At 41.2% G+C, this 18629-nt stretch overlaps 1 protein-coding gene and 1 long non-coding RNA gene across 2 annotated transcripts; both read right to left on the reverse strand.

Annotated features, from left to right (window-relative positions):
* On the reverse strand, nucleotides 2432-3405 carry LOC109829531. The gene is made up of 2 exons (XR_002244061.1): nucleotides 3331-3405; nucleotides 2432-2529 (listed from the first exon to the last, which is right to left on the reverse strand). It is a non-coding gene; the product is annotated as an uncharacterized LOC109829531 (long non-coding RNA).
* On the reverse strand, nucleotides 4345-5235 carry LOC109831177. The gene is made up of 4 exons (XM_020398514.1): nucleotides 5197-5235; nucleotides 4788-5111; nucleotides 4473-4691; nucleotides 4345-4361 (listed from the first exon to the last, which is right to left on the reverse strand). Exons 2-4 carry the CDS (start codon nucleotides 5008-5010, stop codon nucleotides 4345-4347), a joined length of 459 nt encoding a protein of 152 aa, XP_020254103.1. The 5' UTR covers nucleotides 5011-5111; nucleotides 5197-5235.

Raw genomic sequence — 18629 nt, forward strand, 5'->3', positions numbered from 1 at the left:
GATGGTGGATGTTCTCATATTTGCAAAGGCTAGCTAGTTCGTACAGCACTCCTGTTGGATCTCAATCAGGGGGCTGGGAATGGCCAATTTCGAGCTCCCTGTCGGATCTCAAACTGAGGGAAAACCTCTGCTGCTTAGGCCATGGAGGATGGACGATGAAATTGGCAAGATATAAGTCCAATTCCTACCCAGTGTGGATTTAGCCTTCCAGCTTTCAGGCTTAATCTTTGGACTCAATAGGAATTAGTAAGGTGGCTAGTCTAGCGGGATTTCACGTAACAACTGATTATCTTACCACTTCTAAACGAAGGCTAGTAGTCTATGCTAGGGTTCTAGTAGAGGTGGATGTCCCTGTTAGTCTAAGGGATGTACACCCAAAGCTGGAATCAAACAAATTGTTGGATAGCAGGTTTTCTAATCTGTTTTGGTAATAGGATTCTTAATCTGTTTTGGTAATAGATTATTAGGATTCCTAGTCTGTTTTATTTTTTGGTTTTAGAATTTCTAGTCTGTTTTGGTTTTAGGTTTTCTATATATATGGAACGCCTTAGAAGAGATTAGACATCATAAAAGGGTTTTCAGAGAATTCTTCAGAGATATCTCAGAGAGATTAGATCCTATTTATGAGTATTGTAATCATCTTCAATATTAATCAAAGAATTGTATGGTGTGGCTCCCGAGGACTTAGGCACGATTGCCGAACCTCGTTAAATCTGGTGTGTTCTTTCTTGTTTACTTTCATACAAGTTTTTTATCTTTTGTTTATTGTGATTTTTTCTACTTTTGTACTCTCAAACACAAGGTTCGGAAGGGCAATGTTTCGATTTGATTGTTTAGAATGCCCAACAACTGGTATCAGAGCTTCGTTCAGAAAGATTGTGAAAGAGTTATAACAAAGGAAAGCAAATCTAAGATCGAGAAGTTTGACGGTTCAGACTTCGCCTACCGGAAGTCACAGATGGAGGACTATCTGTACCAGAAGGAGTTGTATCGCACATTGATGGGCAAGGCTAAGGGAAAGAAGAAAGAAGAATCAGATGAGGATTGGGAGATACTGGATAAGAAGGCTCTAGGCAAATCCGGTTGTCACTCGTCAAGACAGTCGCACACAACATATTGAAGGAGAAGATGACGGTGGGGCTTATGGAAGCAATCGCGAAGATGTACGAGTAACCGTCTTCCGCAAACAAGCTGCATCTCATCAAGATACTTTTTAATCTCAAGATGGCAGAAGGATGCCAGATAGTTAGGCAACTCATCTCCGTAGACATCATGTTCGATGACAAAGTGCATACCCTATTGATTCTATCGTAGTTGTCGGGTAGTTGGGCAGGTTGTGTGACGGCAATCAGTAATTCGGTGAGGAAGGACAAGTTGAAGTTGAGCGAGGTTGTTAGTATGATTCTATCCGAGGAGGTTAGAAGGAAATCGTCCGAATCAGAAGGTTCAGGTTCAGCCCTAAATTTCGAGCAAAGAGACAGTAGCCAGATGAAGAAGAATCAGAACAGGAATCGTTCGAAATCAAACAAGAAGAGGCCAAATTCGAAAGTTAGGCATATCAAAGGGAAGTGTTGGAACTACGGTCAGGAGGGTCATATGTCTTCAGCTTGTAAAGCACAAAAGAAGGATGCGAATGAACAGGAGGCTCATATCGGGCAGGATGCCTTGATCCTAGCTATGGACAACGATTCTGATATCTTGGCCATTAACTCAGGAGCCTCATTTCACGCCACTGCTAATAGGAAGCTTCTTCATAACTATATAGCAGGGGACTTTGGGAAAGCATACTTAGAGGATAAGGAACCATGTAGTGTTATTGGAAGAGGCACTACTGCAAAGGGGACTATTGGCGACGGAAAATTCCGTCGCCAAAAGTCCAAAATCCGTCGCTAAAAGTTTTAGCGACGGAAAAAAAGAAATTCCGTCGCTAAAAATCCGTCACTATTGTCAGGGTAGGTAAATCTACCTTTAGCGACGGCAAATCCGTCGCTAATTTATAGCGACGGATATATAGCGACGGAAAATCCGTCGCCAAAAAAAAATTTTTTGGCGACAGATTTTCCGTCGCCAAAATAAACCTTTGGCGACGGATATATAGCGACGGAAAATCCGTTGCTATATAATTTTCCGTCGCCAATACTTATTGGCGACGGAAAATCCGTTGCTAAAAGTTGTTTAGTGCACATCTGGCGTGTCAGTTTTCCGTCGCTAAAAGAGCTTTTAGCGACGGAATATCCGTCGCTAAAAATAATCTAAAATTTTTTAAATTTTTTTTTGAAAATAAGAAATTCCTGTACAATATATTTCACAACAATAACCTGTACAATAAATTTACCCAACACAAGCTCATATAACACATATTTCACGTATATATAACAATTATTTCACTAAAAACATAATAAATATCCCAACATTAGAAATGTTTATACAGCACACCCATTGTTTTTAATGTTAAAACAAATAAACTCAGTCCCGATCATCATCATCCTCATCCTCATCACCAACTCCACCTTGTCGAGAAGTCCCAGCCTAAAAAAATAAATAAAACGTTATAGAGCAATACGTACATCATCAAAAACTGAATTTTACAGTAAAGTAACAAATTGTAAAACAACAAGGCATAACATGCAAGTATAGCAATAATAGAGTATCATGGCATATTCTTACATGTTATATGATTCAGAGAGAGTATCATGGCATATATTTATGTATTATACGCAAGCACGCACATGTTTTTAACAACGCACGCACCCGTACCTATCTCCGCCGACACGCACACACGCACGCACGAGTACCCAGCTCAACCCAATCCCCACACTTCCCCCTCCCCCACCACGACCAAACCCAACATCAAGCACGCACATAACGATCACGACAATACAACACATGCAACACCACAACACAACAATAACAACACCACCACCACTACAATAACAATCCCCCACCCACGAACCAACCAAACTCCTACCCCCCACCCCCTCCCCCTCCATCATCATCACCACCACCACCACCACCACGACGAAAACACCCACCAACCAACAACATAACCAACGACCCTACACACGAACGCCCCACAACAAAACAAAATAACAACTAACTAACCAACTCACTATCCAATACAACCATCGCTACGCATGCACGCACCATCAACACCACCATCACATAAAAACATTAAGTATATAATTTTAGTTGTGTTTCGGAGAGAGATATAGTTTGTGTGTAACAGTTTGTGTGATATCATTTAGTCACATGGCATACTCGTAACTAAGTAAGAATTTTATATTTAATTCATTTAATTAAAAAAGAAATATACATATATATATATATTACCTGATCCGCCAAAAACCGTCTCCTATATGCCTCCTGAGCATCAGAAGGTAGAGTCGATATGAACTGGGTGAATTCCAGCTCCCTCTGCTCCCGGCGCCTCCGTTCTTCCTCCGCCATCTGGAGTATCTCCGACTCCCGACGAGACTGCCAATCTTCCATCGCTTTCATCCGCTGCTCCATAGTCGGGTCTTGAGAAGAACTGCATCCTGGTGGAGCTGCAGACTCGTAGGTGCTACTGGACTCGTACGGCCGATGCTCGGATCCTCTCCACCTGTATCTGTTCTTCCTACTCGGTCCAATGACCGTCTCGATGATGCTATCCTCCTCCTCTCTACTTAATCGGGTCGGAGTGTTAGAATCGACCTGAGTCTGTGATAATTGCTCCTGCACCTTAGCATGTAATTTCTCCTACGATATACTGCATTGTAATAAAAATTAAATATACAAATTAACTGCTACTTACAGCCAGATCCCGGTTCTGCGCTTTCTTCACTTCATCGGCGTAATTTGGTCTCCAACCAGTCAGAATACGATCTGCAAAATGCCCGAGTTCTCCCCTTCCCTATTTTATTCACATATATCATTAACTCATAACACATAAATTATACTCAAATTGATAACCTAAGAGCTAATATATTATATACCTCAAGCGCCAATTGATGATAATGCTGGCTGAAGGACCTGGAGCCCCCGTGATGCTCGTAACTGCGGGGCGCATTGCGGTTCCTCCTTGCTATTTCAGCTTGTTCCTGCAAAAGAATGTTAAACAGATATAATATAGAATTTCAAACAATAAACGAAGATATATACTTCAATAATACCTGAGCTTCGGCCGTGTCCCAATAATCGCAAAGTGCAAAAAAATCAACTCCATCGGCGCGCTCGTCAAGATGCCAGTAACGCTCCCAATCTTCTGTTCTTTGAGTAAAATATTTTTTCTTCAGCTCTGACCGCCACCTCTTGAACGATAGATTGATTTGCGTGAAACAGTAAGTCCAGGCACAAGCGTAATCGTCAAGAAAGAAAAATCGCTTCAGCATACAATGAAAAAAGAGATACAAATCAGTGTGTTAAACAAAATAATAAAATGACTAATAATTATGAGAATTAAAATAAATGACTCACACATATATATCGCCAACAAGCCACCAGCGCATCAATCCGCTGCGACTTCCACGTCAAATATATGTTGAAGAAATCATGTCTCCTGGCTAAAGCGGCGAGGAAATTGTTGAAAGAGTTAGCAAATGGCCCGACAGGCACGCCGTTCTCCCATCGGATCACGGCCCTCCGACGAATATCTGGGACGAGGTTCTGTGGCTTGGTACTACTGCGGCCGCGCCTAGTAGGTCGCTCGGTACCTACGAAAAAATGAAATTCAGGCGAAATATAAATCAATCAATATCGATAATACAAATTAAAATATTAACATATAAACTATAAAAATCTATACACACCTTTCAATTCGAGGCATCTACGCCTTGCTTGTTCATACCTCTGCTGTGCGATAAGTCGCAAATCATGATAAGCATCCCAATCCTCCTTCACCTTGGCCGGGTCGTGGGCTCGCTGATCCGGAATAGAATCCGGCGGTAGTGGCGCAGCTTCTACAGCTGCGCTATATGGCTCATATCGGCGCTCCTCCAATACATCTGCAGCCTGAGGAGGCGACGGCGGCATCTCTGCATGCTGGGCAGGATCAACGAGTGTCTCCGCATCAGGTGGAGCATCTCCTCGTCCTGTGTCCTGTGGCGGCCCGTCATGTGTAGCAGCGATGCGGCCTGCGTAGGAAATGTGAAAAAATAATGTTAGGCTCGTATTAATAGTTTATAGAAATGTACAGATATAATAAATAAATAAAAATACCTGACGTAGAGCCATGTGCGTCGCCTCCAGAATGTCTACCAATAAGTCTCTCAAGCGCTCTCTTACGTAATCCTTTTGTCATCTATACTTTGAAAACATAATGAGTACCCAACAAAACTATAATACATGACAAAAACTGATACATGATAACCAGTCAAACAGATAATATAAATGCAATACTATAATACATAACACAAACTGATACATGATAACCAGTCAAACAGATAATATAAAGACAATACTATAATACATGACAAAAACTGATACATGATAACCAGTCAAACAGATAATATAAAGGCAATACTATAATACATGACAAAAACTGATACATGATAACCAGTCAAACAGATAATATAAAGGCAATACTATACTACATAACACAAACTGATACATGTCCTTATGATGATGTTGAGGCTCTACTCTGCGACCGTGTGCGGTTAGCCTGCGACCGTGTGCGTGCAGACAAAAGGACTGTCCTTATAGTTTTATCGACTCTACCGTGGACTCGTTTTTTGATTTTACGCCTTGGCTCACATATAATCGCAGGTACATCAGGGCGCGCCAGTGCAATTTCATCCACCAGATTATTTTGTGTCAAGGAAAACTCAGCAACTGTTTCGTCGGCCAAGATAACATCTTCATGATCTTCGTCAGACACGGCTTCATGAATGTAGGATCTAGGCGGATTCTTAAGGACAACCCATTCGTCATTTTTCATTATATCTTTGACATAAAAGCACTGTTTTGCGTGAGCAGCTAACATGTACTTTTCAGTCTGATATATTTCCTTGTTAAGATTAACGAGTGTGTAACCGTAGTCATCCTTCGCCTTTTTCAGCTCACTCCAACGAACCTTAAACATCACATGTCTGACTTCATTATTAATCCCATAGAAAATCTCCACAATGTCTTCTACCTGACCGTAGCAATAGATTTCACCTTGTATCGGATTTAGATCTTTTGAACTAGCGTATGACAGTTGCGAGAAGGAGCAGAACACACCGCTATTTTGCGTTTGTCGTCTCTCTTCGAAACCGATGGTGTTAAACCTAAAGCCGTTGATACAGTAGCCTCCATAACGCTTAACCACGTTAGAAGGACCTCTGGCATATAAACATATTTTCTCAGGCAGGTTAACCCCATTCGTAATACGTCGGTCAACCTTTAAGAAAAGAAACAAATAGTTTAAATATCTGTTGGCAGGCACATATTTGATATACGAATCAGAAATGTAAATAAATCTTACTTCACCCTTCAGCCATGCAGGGAATTGTCTAGAGTGTGTGTCCATAACTCTTTTGTTTTTTGTTCTGCATTTAAGAATAGTCTGGACATATCGGATGTGAAGCCTAGAATAAAATCATTTACAACAGTTAAATAGAGATAGTTATTGTGATGTGATATGATCTGATTCAAACAGTTAAATACTTACGTCGCGTATATGTTAAATGTAGTATCATTGCTCAAGATATATGTGTGGGCTTGATCTAGCTCCATTCTGGGGAATCTAGTGTCCTCCCCACGATCATTATAGAATGTTCCGTCAATTATTCGTTGGGGACGGTTGAGCCTTGTCTCCACACCCCGCAAGTAACGAGAGATGAAATTCAAACTCTCATTACTTATATAGTTCTCTGCTATCGATCCTTCAGGACGTGCACGATTATGCATCAAATGTTTCATGAAACCCAAATACCTACAAGCATATAGTTTCATGATTTGTGACAAAATAAAACTGATATACGTAATTTAACAAATATTAATTGAGCATTATAATAATAAATACCTCTCCACAGGGTACATCCAGCGATATTGAACTGGTCCTGCGATGCGGGCTTCATATGCTAAATGTATTGTGAGATGCACCATGACCGTAAAGAACGAGGGTGGAAATAGAATTTCCATTTTACACAGTGTATTGGCTACACGTCCCTCTAATTCTTCAAACTCCCTGACATCAATCACCTTGGAGCACAACTGCTTGAAGAAACCGCAATATTCTATTACCACCATCGCGAGTTCCTTCTCAGCATGTCGCAACGCAACCGGGAGAAGTTGATGCAATAGAATATGATGGTCATGTGTCTTGAGTCCCAAAATTTTCCTGTCCTCAATATGCACATTTGCTGAAATGTTTGAAGCATAACCATCCGGTGTCTTCACGGACTTTAGAAATAAACACATATTATGGATCTCATCCTTCGACAGTGTGACACGGGAGGCTGGGAGTACAAACTTTCCGTCACCCTTATCTATAGCTTGCAGTTCGGGACGGATGTTCAATTCTGCTAGGTCTCGACGTGCCCTTAAGTCATCTTTTGATTTTTTCCCGTCCTGCAACAAAGTGTTCAAGAGATTCTCGCATATGTTCTTCTCGATGTGCATGACATCCAAGTTGTGACGTATTTTTAAACTTCTCCAATATGGCAATTGATAAAATATGCTGAATTTTGACCATCCATGCGGAAGTTCAGTACCCTTAGAGACACGCACATGCGATTGGACAGTGCGAGGTTTATTTCCCATCCTTGTTTGCTTACCCTTTCCCCTTCCCTTCCAATTTTGCTTCAATATTTTTCTCCTAACCCCAAATGGATTTTCTTTGTTGAATCTTTTCTTTCCAAATATTTTTTTAGGTAGAGGATGTAGAAGCTCAAATATTTCTTCCCCGGTCAGCCTTGGTGGTGCCGGTCTGTTTTCTGGATTGCCGTCGAACTTTCCTACTAACTTTCTGAACTTGTGCCCTGTAGGTAACCATCTTCTGTGTTGCCAATAACAGAACTTGCGGCTGTATTTCAGGAACTTTCCCTCATAATCTGACATGCAAACCGGACAAGCAATCTGACCCTTCGTCGACCATCCAGACAAGTTAGCATATGCTGGAAAGTCATTAATTGTCCACATGACCATTGCACGCATACGGAAAGCCTCCTTACCATAAGCATCGTAAGTGCTGACGCCTTCATCCCAGAGAAGCTTCAAGTCGTCAATTAATGGTTGGAGGAAAACATCAATGTCATTTCCAGGAGAATATCTTCCAGGGATCAAGAGTGACAGTATCATGTATGGCTGCTTCATGCACATCGACGGCGGCAGGTTGTACGGTGTCAGCAACACTGGCCAGGTAGACCAAGCAGAGCTCATTACTCCAAACGGATTAAATCCGTCGCTAGCAAGCCCCAGCCTAATATTCCGAGACTCCTTACCAAAGTCAGGGTATATACGATCGATGTGCTTCCATGCCTCACCATCAGCAGGATGTCTCAATTTCCCGTCCTCTTTACGATCGGTCGAATGCCATCGCATATTCTCAGCCAGCTCGGCAGACATATAAAACCTCTGCAGCCTAGGAATAATAGGAAAATATCGGAGAACCTTCACAGGGATTCTGCTCTGTTTATTGGATGATATGCCTTCAGATGTGCCCGTATGTTTTTTCCAGCGTGATACATGACACGTCGGACATTCCTCTAGACCTTCATTACCCTTATTGTACAAGATGCAGTCATTAGGACAGGCGTCTATCTTTTTGTAATCAAGACCCAGGGTATCAACAATCTTGTGAGCTTCATAATAAGTTGTGGGGATGCTCTTCTCGCCGCCTGGAATGACTTTCCTGAGCAAGTCTAATAACATATCGAAATGTGTAACAGCCATCCCACTGAGTGTTTGGATATGAAGAAGCCTCAGCATAAAAGAAAGCCTTGTGAACTCGGTGCAACCCTCGTATAACGGTGACTCGTTTTCTTCAACAAGTCTCATCAATCGGGCTACATCTTGAAACATATCAGTAGTGTTAACATCACTCGAAGACGGCACGGTAAGAATATCTTCCAACATATCAGTTGTGTCAATTGTCGGATTGTCGACATCAGTAAACTCTTCCTCTAATTGCATCACCGGGACGCCTTCACCGTGATGACTCCAAAATACATAAGAGCTATCAAATCCATTGATTGACAGATGGAAACTTACGTCACTCCTAGTGAGCATTTTATCATTCCTACAATTCTTACAAGGACAAAAAATCAACCCGCTGAGTGACCGTAGAGGGTTGGTGTCAGAGTAGGCTAAGAAAGCTTCTATCCCATCCTTGTATCGAGTGTCTAGATGCCTTCGATCACGTGGTATGCCCATGAACGATTTGTCAGGAATTGTCCGCATCTAGAATTTAAAAATTAATGGAAGTGAGCATATCCCTACATATATCATTTTAAGTTATAGGACAAGTGTGTGTGATCGGCTGTCAGAGGAAGGCTTCTATCCCATTAGGTATGTAAACGTAGCGTGTATATGTATTTACGTGTGTTCAAGTGTACTTTTATTTCGTCAAAATTTCGGCAGCACCTACCCGCTGTACTTAATCGGATCCGGATCCTCTACTAATGAGAGGGTTCCTAATATCTCCTAATGAGATCTTGGCCTTTGATTTATCAATCAAAGGCCAAGATCTCCTCATGCACAAAAATAGGCGGGAGATGCGGATAAGATATTATCCTTTGAATATGAATAAGCCTCAGCATAAAAGAAAGCCTTGTGAACTCCTTACACCCCTCGTATAATAGTTACGCTAACCCCTTATCCTCACCCTCACCCCCACCCCCACCCTCACCCTCACCTAACCCTAACCCTAACCCTAACCCTAACCCTCAACCTCACCATCACCTAACCCTCACCCTCACACTCACCTTCACCCTCCCCTAACCCTAACCCTAACCTTAACCCTCAAACTCACCCTCACCCATCACCCCTCACCCTCACCTCACCCTCGATCACATAACTCTAACACTCACCCCACCCTCGATCAAATAACCCTAACCCTAACCCTCACCCTCACCATCACCTCCACCCTCACCTAACCCTCCTCTAACCCTAATCCTAACCCAAACCCAAACCCTAACCCTAATCGAACCCTAACCCTAACCCTAACCCTCGCCTAACCCTAACCCTAACCCTCACCCTCACCCCACCCTCGATCACCTAACACTCACCTCACCCTCGATCACCTAACCCTAACCCTAACCCTCACCCTCAACATCACCTCCACCCTCACCTAACCCTCCTCTAACCCTAATCCTAACCCAAACCCAAACCCTAACCCTAATCGAACCCTAACCCTAACCCTAACCCTCGCCTAACCCTAACCCTAACCCTCACCGAACCCTAACCCTCACCCTCGATCACCCCTCACCCTCACCCCACCCTCGATCACCTAACACTCACCTCACCCTCGATCACCTAACCCTAACCCTAACCCTCACCCTCAACATCACCTCCACCCTCACCTAACCCTCCTCTAACCCTAATCCTAACCCAAACCCAAACCCAAACCCTAACCCTAATCGAACCCTAACCCTAACCCTAACCCTCGCCTAACCCTAACCCTAACCCTCACCGAACCCTAACCCTCACCCTCGATCACCCCTCACCCTCACCCCACCCTCGATCACCTAACACTCACCTCACCCTCGATCACCTAACCCTAACCCTAACCCTCACCCTCAACATCACCTCCACCCTCACCTAACCCTCCTCTAACCCTAATCCTAACCCAAACCCAAACCCAAACCCTAACCCTAATCGAACCCTAACCCTAACCCTAACCCTCGCCTAACCCTAACCCTAACCCTCACCGAACCCTAACCCTAACCCTCTCCTTATTCAGTTACATATGAATTCGATCATATACAAGAGCTCGGTTATATGCAAGTTCGAATCTGAATCATATACAAGTACCAACCATGCCAAGTTCATAACTAAATCACTCGACTACATACAAATTCAGTCAATATACAAGTTCGGATCCAAGTCGTCAAGCATCAACCAAGAGTTATACAAAATTCTGCCGTAACCAAATCCAAGTTAACAAGCTTTTGGCTTCGATTCATCCCGTATACAAATATTCAGATAGGAAACTAAGGTCTCAGCCATGTCTACATGCGAGGTTACAAAGACAAGTTAATGAAGGGTTCAAGGGCGATTTTCACCTGGAGTCGATGAAGCGATCAAGGAGGGAGCTCGAAGCTCGTCAAATACCAAAGAGGGTTATTTCCTGTCAGGTTCAAGAAAGAAAGAGGAGTTAGAAATCGTGGTCAGATTCGAAGCTCAACATGGGGGTTCATCACAACTTCGAGATTAAAGCAAAGACAAGAATGGAATTCGGCCAAATTTCAGCCACCAGTCAAAAAAAAAATTCGTCCATGAACAGTAAAAATTCGATCACCATTCAAAGCCCAGACCCAAAAATTTGGTTTTTTAAAGTATACTTGGGGGATAATGAAACCTGTAGTGTTATTGGAAGAGGCGACGTGCAAATACAGTTGAAGGGCTCTAAGTGGTCTCTGAAGAATGTCAGACACATACCGAAATTGAAGAGGAATCTTATTTCGGTTAGCTAGCTTGGAGCAGAAGGCTATGTTTCGACATTCATTGGGGATTCGTGGAGGATCTCAAACAGTACTATGATTGTTGCCCAAGGTAACAAAACAGGAATTCTCTACCTCACCTCACATGCGAGTGACACCCTCGTAATTACAGCTGGCAAAGAGAGTACAGATCTATGGCACAATAGATTAGGAAATATGAGCGAGAAGGGGATAAAGATTCTACATTCATAGGGGAAGCTAACCGGTATCGATTCCATAAAATTCGGTGTTTACGAGGACTATATATTTGGAAAGCAGAAGAGAGTTAGTTTCTAGAAGGGTGGAAGGTTACTTAAAGCTCAGAAGCTAGAGTTAGTTCATACTGACATATGGGGTTCAGCTAGCGTGTCTTCTCTTAGCGGTTCGACATACTATGTCACCTTCATCGACGATCACTCGAGGAAGGTATGGGTATACTTCATGAAGCACAAGTCAGAGGTTTTCAGGATCTTTAAGAAGTGGAAGGCCATGGTGAAGAACGCGTCAGATTTGAAGATGAAATGTTTGAGATCAGACAACGGTAGAGAATACAAGCTGGAGGAGTGCAAGAGGTTCTATGCTCTAAATGAGATTCGTTTGGAGAGGACTACTCTAAGGACGCCGCAGCAAAACAGCGTTGTAGAGAGGATAAACAGGACATTAATGGAGTGTGTAAGGAACATGCGATTACATGCAGGTCTGCCTAAGATATTTTGGACGGATATGATGCATACGACAACTTACTTGATTAATCATGGGCCATCAGTTCCATTGGATTATAGGATTCCAGAGGAGGTTTAGAGTGGTAAGAAGATCAATCTCTCATATTTGCGAGTATTCGGTTGTGTGGCATATGTTCATATCAGTAACATTGTCAGGGACAAGCTAGAGGTTAAGTCACAGAAGTGCATATTCATTAGATACGGCATTGATGAGTTTGGGTATCGTCTTTGGGATAAGAAGAATATGACAATCATCAGAAGCATGGATGTGATATTCAATAAGGAGGTGATGTACAAGAACAGGAACAGTGCCAATGATAGCCAAAGCAATGGGAACATCACTACGAATACAGGTGGATCCGAGTACAAGGATTTGGAGAAACTTCTAGATGGGGGCGACAAAGTCAATTCTGACCAAAGAACGGAGGAGGCTCCAGGTGAAGAGACGACTACCCGGGGCGTGGAGCTTAGGAGGTCATCCAGGGTACCCAAACCTAATCTCAGATATTTATTATCACTTGATTATTTGCTTTTGACAGATAGTGAAGAACCGGAGTGCTATGAGGAGTCTATGCAAGTAAGTAAATCTCAGCAGTGGGAGCATGTGATGCAAGAGGAGATGGATTCTCTACACACTAATGAGATATGAGAGTTAGTCCAGCTACATGTACAGAAGAAATCCTTGCATAACAAATGGGCCTATCGAGTCAAATAGGAGAGTAATGGAAGCAAGAGATACAAGGTCAGATTAGTCGTGAAGGGGTTCTAACAGCGGGAAGGAGTGGACTATACAGAGATATTTTTTCCCCGTTGTGAAGTTCACCACCATCAGAGTGGTGTTGACCTTAGTAGCTGCAGAAGATCTTTACCTTGAGTAGTTAGATGTGAATATTGCCTTTCTTCATGGTGACTTGGATGAAGAAATCTACATTAAGTAACATGTTGGCTTCATTGAAGAAGGAAAGGAAGAGATGGTGTGTAACCTCAAAAAGAGCTTGTACGGATTGAAATAGGCTCCGAGACAATGATATAAGAAGTTCGACAACTATATGCAGAGCAATGACTATAGAAGATACAATTCAGATCATTGTTGCTATTTTAAGATGTTTGAGTCCATCTTTATCGTGTTATTATTATATGTGATGACCTGTTAGTTGCTGGACCGTATTTAGAAGAGATAAAAAGATTGAAGAAGCAGTTAGCAAACGAATTTGATATGAAGGATCTGGGTGCAGCGAAGCAGATTCTTGGGATGCGAATCAATAGAAATGAAGCTGAATGGACGTTAAGGTTGAGTCAAGTTGAATACATTGAGAAGGTGCTTCAGAGATTCAGCATGCATAATGCAAACCCCGTCAGCACGCCCCTTGGAAGTCAGTTCAAGTTATCTGATGAACAATCACCTAAGATAAATGTAGAGAGGGAGCATATGAGCAGAGTGTCGTATTCGTCGGCCATTGGGAGTCTCATGTACGCGATGGTTTATACGAGGCCAGATATCGCCCATGTAGTGGGAGTTGTGAGCATGTTTTAAAGCAATCCAAGAAAGCAGCATTGAGAGGTAGTGAAGTGGATATTGCGCTACTTGAGAGAGACTACGGACAAGCCATTATGTTTCAGAAAGAAGGAGTTTGTACTGCAAGGATACGTGGATGCGGATTTTACCGGTGATCATGATACGAGGCGGAGCACTACGGGGTATGTTTATACCTTAACGTCGACAGCAGTGAGTTGGGTTTCACGTCTGCAGAAGATTGTAACTTTGTCTATAAATAAAGATGAGTATGTCGCGGTGATTGAAGCAAGAAAGGAGATGATTTGGTTGAATGGATGCCAGGAAGAGTTGGATCTGAAGTAAGGGAGAGTTCTTTATTATAACAGCCAGAGCGCTATACATATTGTCAAGAATCCAGTATATAATATCAGAACAAAGTACATCGATGTACAATACCATTTTATACGCTCGCTGATTGAGGATGTGAAGTTACATCTAGAGAAGATTTTAGAGAGTCAAAATCATGAGGCTATGTTTTTTGACCATTGACAAAGTGGAGTTGTGTGCAACTTCAGTTGGCCTTCACGTGTAGGAGATGAAGGCGGAGCAATACTAGGAGGATCGTCAGGATCGCCGGGTTGATGATGATTGAAGAATGGATTTTTTCCGTGTAGGAGGATGCTTGCAAAGAAGTGAGAGTTCAGATAAGCTCGCTGATTGTTCTTTAGTCTCCAAGTGGGTGATTATTAGTCTAAGGGATGTAGACTCAAAACTGAAATCAAACAAATTATTGGATAGCCGATTTTCAAATTTGTTTTGGTAACATGATTCTTAATCTGTTTTGGTAACAAAATTTTTAATCTGTTTTGATAACAGATTATTAGGATTCCTAATCTGTTTTGTTTTTTGGTTTTAGAATTCATAGTCTGTTTTGATTTTATGTTTTCTATATATATGGCACGCCTTAGAAGAGATTAGACATCAGATAAAGAGGGTTTTGAGAGAATTCTGCAGAGAGATCTCAGAGAGATTAGATCCTATTTGTGGGTATTGTAATCTTCTTCAGTATTAATCTAAGAATTATGTGGTGTGACTCCCGATGACGTAGGCATGATTGCCGAACCTCGTTAAATCTGGTGTGTTCTTTCTTATTTACTTTCCTGTAAGTTTTTTATCTTTTATTTGCTGTGATTTTTCCTACTTTCCTACTCTCAAACACAAGGTCCGGAAGGGCAATAATTCGATTTGATTGTTTTGAATCCCTTGTTGGCCTTCTTGTTTTGATGATGATTTACAAACAATTTACTACTAATGTTGTTTGTCTAGTGCTTGTATTATCTATTCATTGTAGACAAACAACGTAGTTGGAGGATGGATGGAATAGAGCTTCAACGATCATATCAAGAGGAGGTTGGTGGAATTGTGGAGTGAAGCATCGTACAATTCAAGTTCAAGATCCAAGTTTAGCTTCATCCGCAAGTGTACCAAGATAGAGCTTCGTTGAAGATCAAGATTGCTTGGGTAATTTAGTTTAGGAATTTATATTATGTGTGTTAGTACTTTAAGCTCAATCATATACACACATACACGTTTTGAATTTTGTATATATATAGTTATATATATACGTATATGTTTTGGTTTGATAGTTTTCAAGTTTTACTATGAAACAAATGAATAGAATTGGAAAATACTATTTTGTTTCATGTTTATATACCTATATATGATTTCCCCTTTAACAAGCTTATATTTAATGAAATCATATTTAGTGTTTTGAATATATTTGCATAGAATATGCAATTTTATGAAAATATTGCATTTCTAGGTTATAGACTTCATAACAACATGTTATATCCTTTATCAAGTCTATACAATCATTTCATAAGGTTTCAAAATGTTGTTTAAGTCAAAATATCAAAATATCAATTTTCAGGTTTTCATGTTTTGGACTATTTTGTAAAATGATGATATTTTTCATTTGGGAAGTCCTTTTTCGAAACCAGTCGTTGTAGCATGTTTATTATCATGTCTACAATCATTCCCCAAAGTTTTACATTTTTTGGAATTTATTTGATATTTTTAAACAGCGTTTTAAAATCAGCAAAACAATTTTTGAATATGTCAGATTTCGGTCGACCGCACCGGTCGACCGAACCTGAGGTCAAAAGTTCTCTGGGCGACAGAAGCCTGTCGGTCGACCGGTCCGGTCGACCGATGAAAATTTTCGGTCGACCGACGAATTTTCCGGTCGACCGACGAGTATTCTCTCAGCTTCCAACGGCTAGTTTTTTGACCGTTGCATTGGGGCTGTTTTGTCTTTTGCTCTGGTTTCTTGGCTGAGTTGTGAGAGGGTATAAATACCCCATTGTCTTCAACTCTCAAGCCAACTAAGAAATGTTTTAAAAGAAAAGAAAAGTTTAAGCAAGGGTTTATATAGAGAAGTTTCCTTAACTCTATTTCCTAGCATTTTTACTATTGAATTTCATATCAATTCTTATTGCTAGTTCTTATTGAGTTAAGTTTTATTGAATCTCACTGTTACACACACCCACATTGAGCTTATTGTATCTTTCATACATAGTATAGTTGGGTGGTGAGAGATTGTAACTTTGATTTGTGCTTTCATTGTGTTCTCATCTATTGTAGAGAACAAATTTATATTTGTTACATTGTGAGTGTTGTAAGGTTTTCGGTGAGCTAGAAACCGAGTGTGTAGTGAGGTTTTCGGTGAGCTAGAAATCGAGTGTGTAGTGAGGTTTTCGGTGAGTCGTGAGGAGTGACGTTGATCGGTGAGCGTTGAAAACCGATACTGTGAGGTGTAAACGTTATTCGCGTACATCAGATTTATGTCTATAGAAGCTAATCTCAACAATAATGAGTACCCAACAAAACAATAATACATGACAAAAACTGATACATGATAACCAGTCAAACAGATAAATATAGAATGCAATACTATACTATACAGTAACAGCAAACTGATAACAGGTGATATAGCCATGTCGAAGACAAATAATATAAAGGCATACTAGTAATACATGACACAAACTGATATAAGTGATGAACCAGCAAGACAGATCAATATAAAGGCAATTACTAAATAAATACACAAAACTGATAGTACTGTCCTTATGATGATGTTGAGGCTCTACTCTGACGACCGTGTTGTGTTAGCCTGCGACCGGTGGCGTGCAGACAAAAGGACGTGTCCTTATAGTTTATCGACTCTAACCGTGGACTCGTTTTTTGATTTTACCAGGCCTTGGCTCACATCTATAATCTGCAGGTATATCAGGGCGGCGCGCCAGGTGCAATTTCATCCACAGCAGATATTTGTGTCAATGAAAACTCATAGCAACTGTTTCGTCGGGCCAGATAACATCTTCATAATCTTTTGTCAGACACGGCTTGCATGAATGTAGGATCTAGGCGGATTCTTAGGATCAACCACATTCGTCATTTTTCATTATATCTTTGAACATAAAAGCACTGTTCTTGGCCGGTGAAAGGCAAGCTAACGATGTACTTTTTTTCAGTCTGAATATATTTTCCTTGTTAAGATTAACGAGTGTGGTAACCGTAGTCATGCCTTCGGCCATTTTTCAGCTCAACTTTCCAACGAACCTTAAAACATCACATGTCGTGACTTCATTTATTAACGACAATAGAAAATCTCCACAAGTGTCTTCTAGAACCTGACGCCGTAGCAATAGATTTCACCCTTGTATCGGATTAGATGAATTTTGAACGTAGCGTGATGACAGTTGCGAGAAGAGGCAGAACACACCGCTATTTTGCGTTAGTGTCGTACTCTCCCGAAGCCGATGGTGGTTAAACCTAAAGCCGTTGATACAGTAAGCCTCCATAAACGCTTAAGCCACAGTTAGAGAGGACCTCTGGGCATATAAACCTATTTCTTCAGCAGGTTAGACCTGCCATTCGTAAATACGGTCGGTCAACCTTAAAGAAAAGAATAAATAAGTTTAAAATATCTCTTCAGGCACATATTTGATATAAGAATCAAAATGGTAAATGAAAATCTTCACTTCAAGACACCGCCTTCAGCGGCATGGCAGGGAATTGTCCTAGAGTGTGGTGTCCATAACTCTTTTGTTTTTTGTTCCTGCATTTAAGAATATCGGACTATATCGGATGTGAAGCCTAGAAATTAAACATTTACGAACAGTTAAATAGAGATATGTTTATTAGTGATGTGATATGATCTGATTCAAACAGTTAAATTACTTAAGTCCGCGGTATATTTAAGATGTAGTACATTGCATCAATGATATAATGTGTGGGCGTTTGATCTAGCTCCATTCTGGGAATCTAGTGTCGCCCCCACGATCATTAAGAATGTTCCGTCAATTATTCGTTGGGACGGTGAGCCTGTCCCACAACCCGCAGTAACGAGAGATGTCAACTCTCATTACTTATATAGTTCTCGTGCCTATCGGATCCTTGCAGGACGTGCACTGATTATGCCATCAATATGTTTTGAAACCCAATACTACAAGCAATATAGTTTCATGATTTGTGACAAAATAAAACTGATATACGTAATTTAAAGCAAATAATTAATTGAGCATTAATAATAAGTAAAATACCTCTCCCCAGGGTAGCATCCAGCGATATTGAACTGGTCCTGCTTTGCGAATCGGCTTTCATAGGTGCTAAATGTATTGGTGAGATGGTGCACCAGATGGACCGGTAAAGACGAGGGTGGATAATAGAATCAAATTTTATGCACAGTGTATTGGCTTAACTGTCCGCTCCTAATTCTTCAAACTCCCCTGACCATCAATGCCACCGTTG

This window comes from Asparagus officinalis, chromosome 2, assembly GCF_001876935.1.
Source record: "Asparagus officinalis chromosome 2, Aspof.V1, whole genome shotgun sequence".
In the NCBI taxonomy this organism is placed as follows: Eukaryota; Viridiplantae; Streptophyta; class Magnoliopsida; order Asparagales; family Asparagaceae; genus Asparagus; species Asparagus officinalis.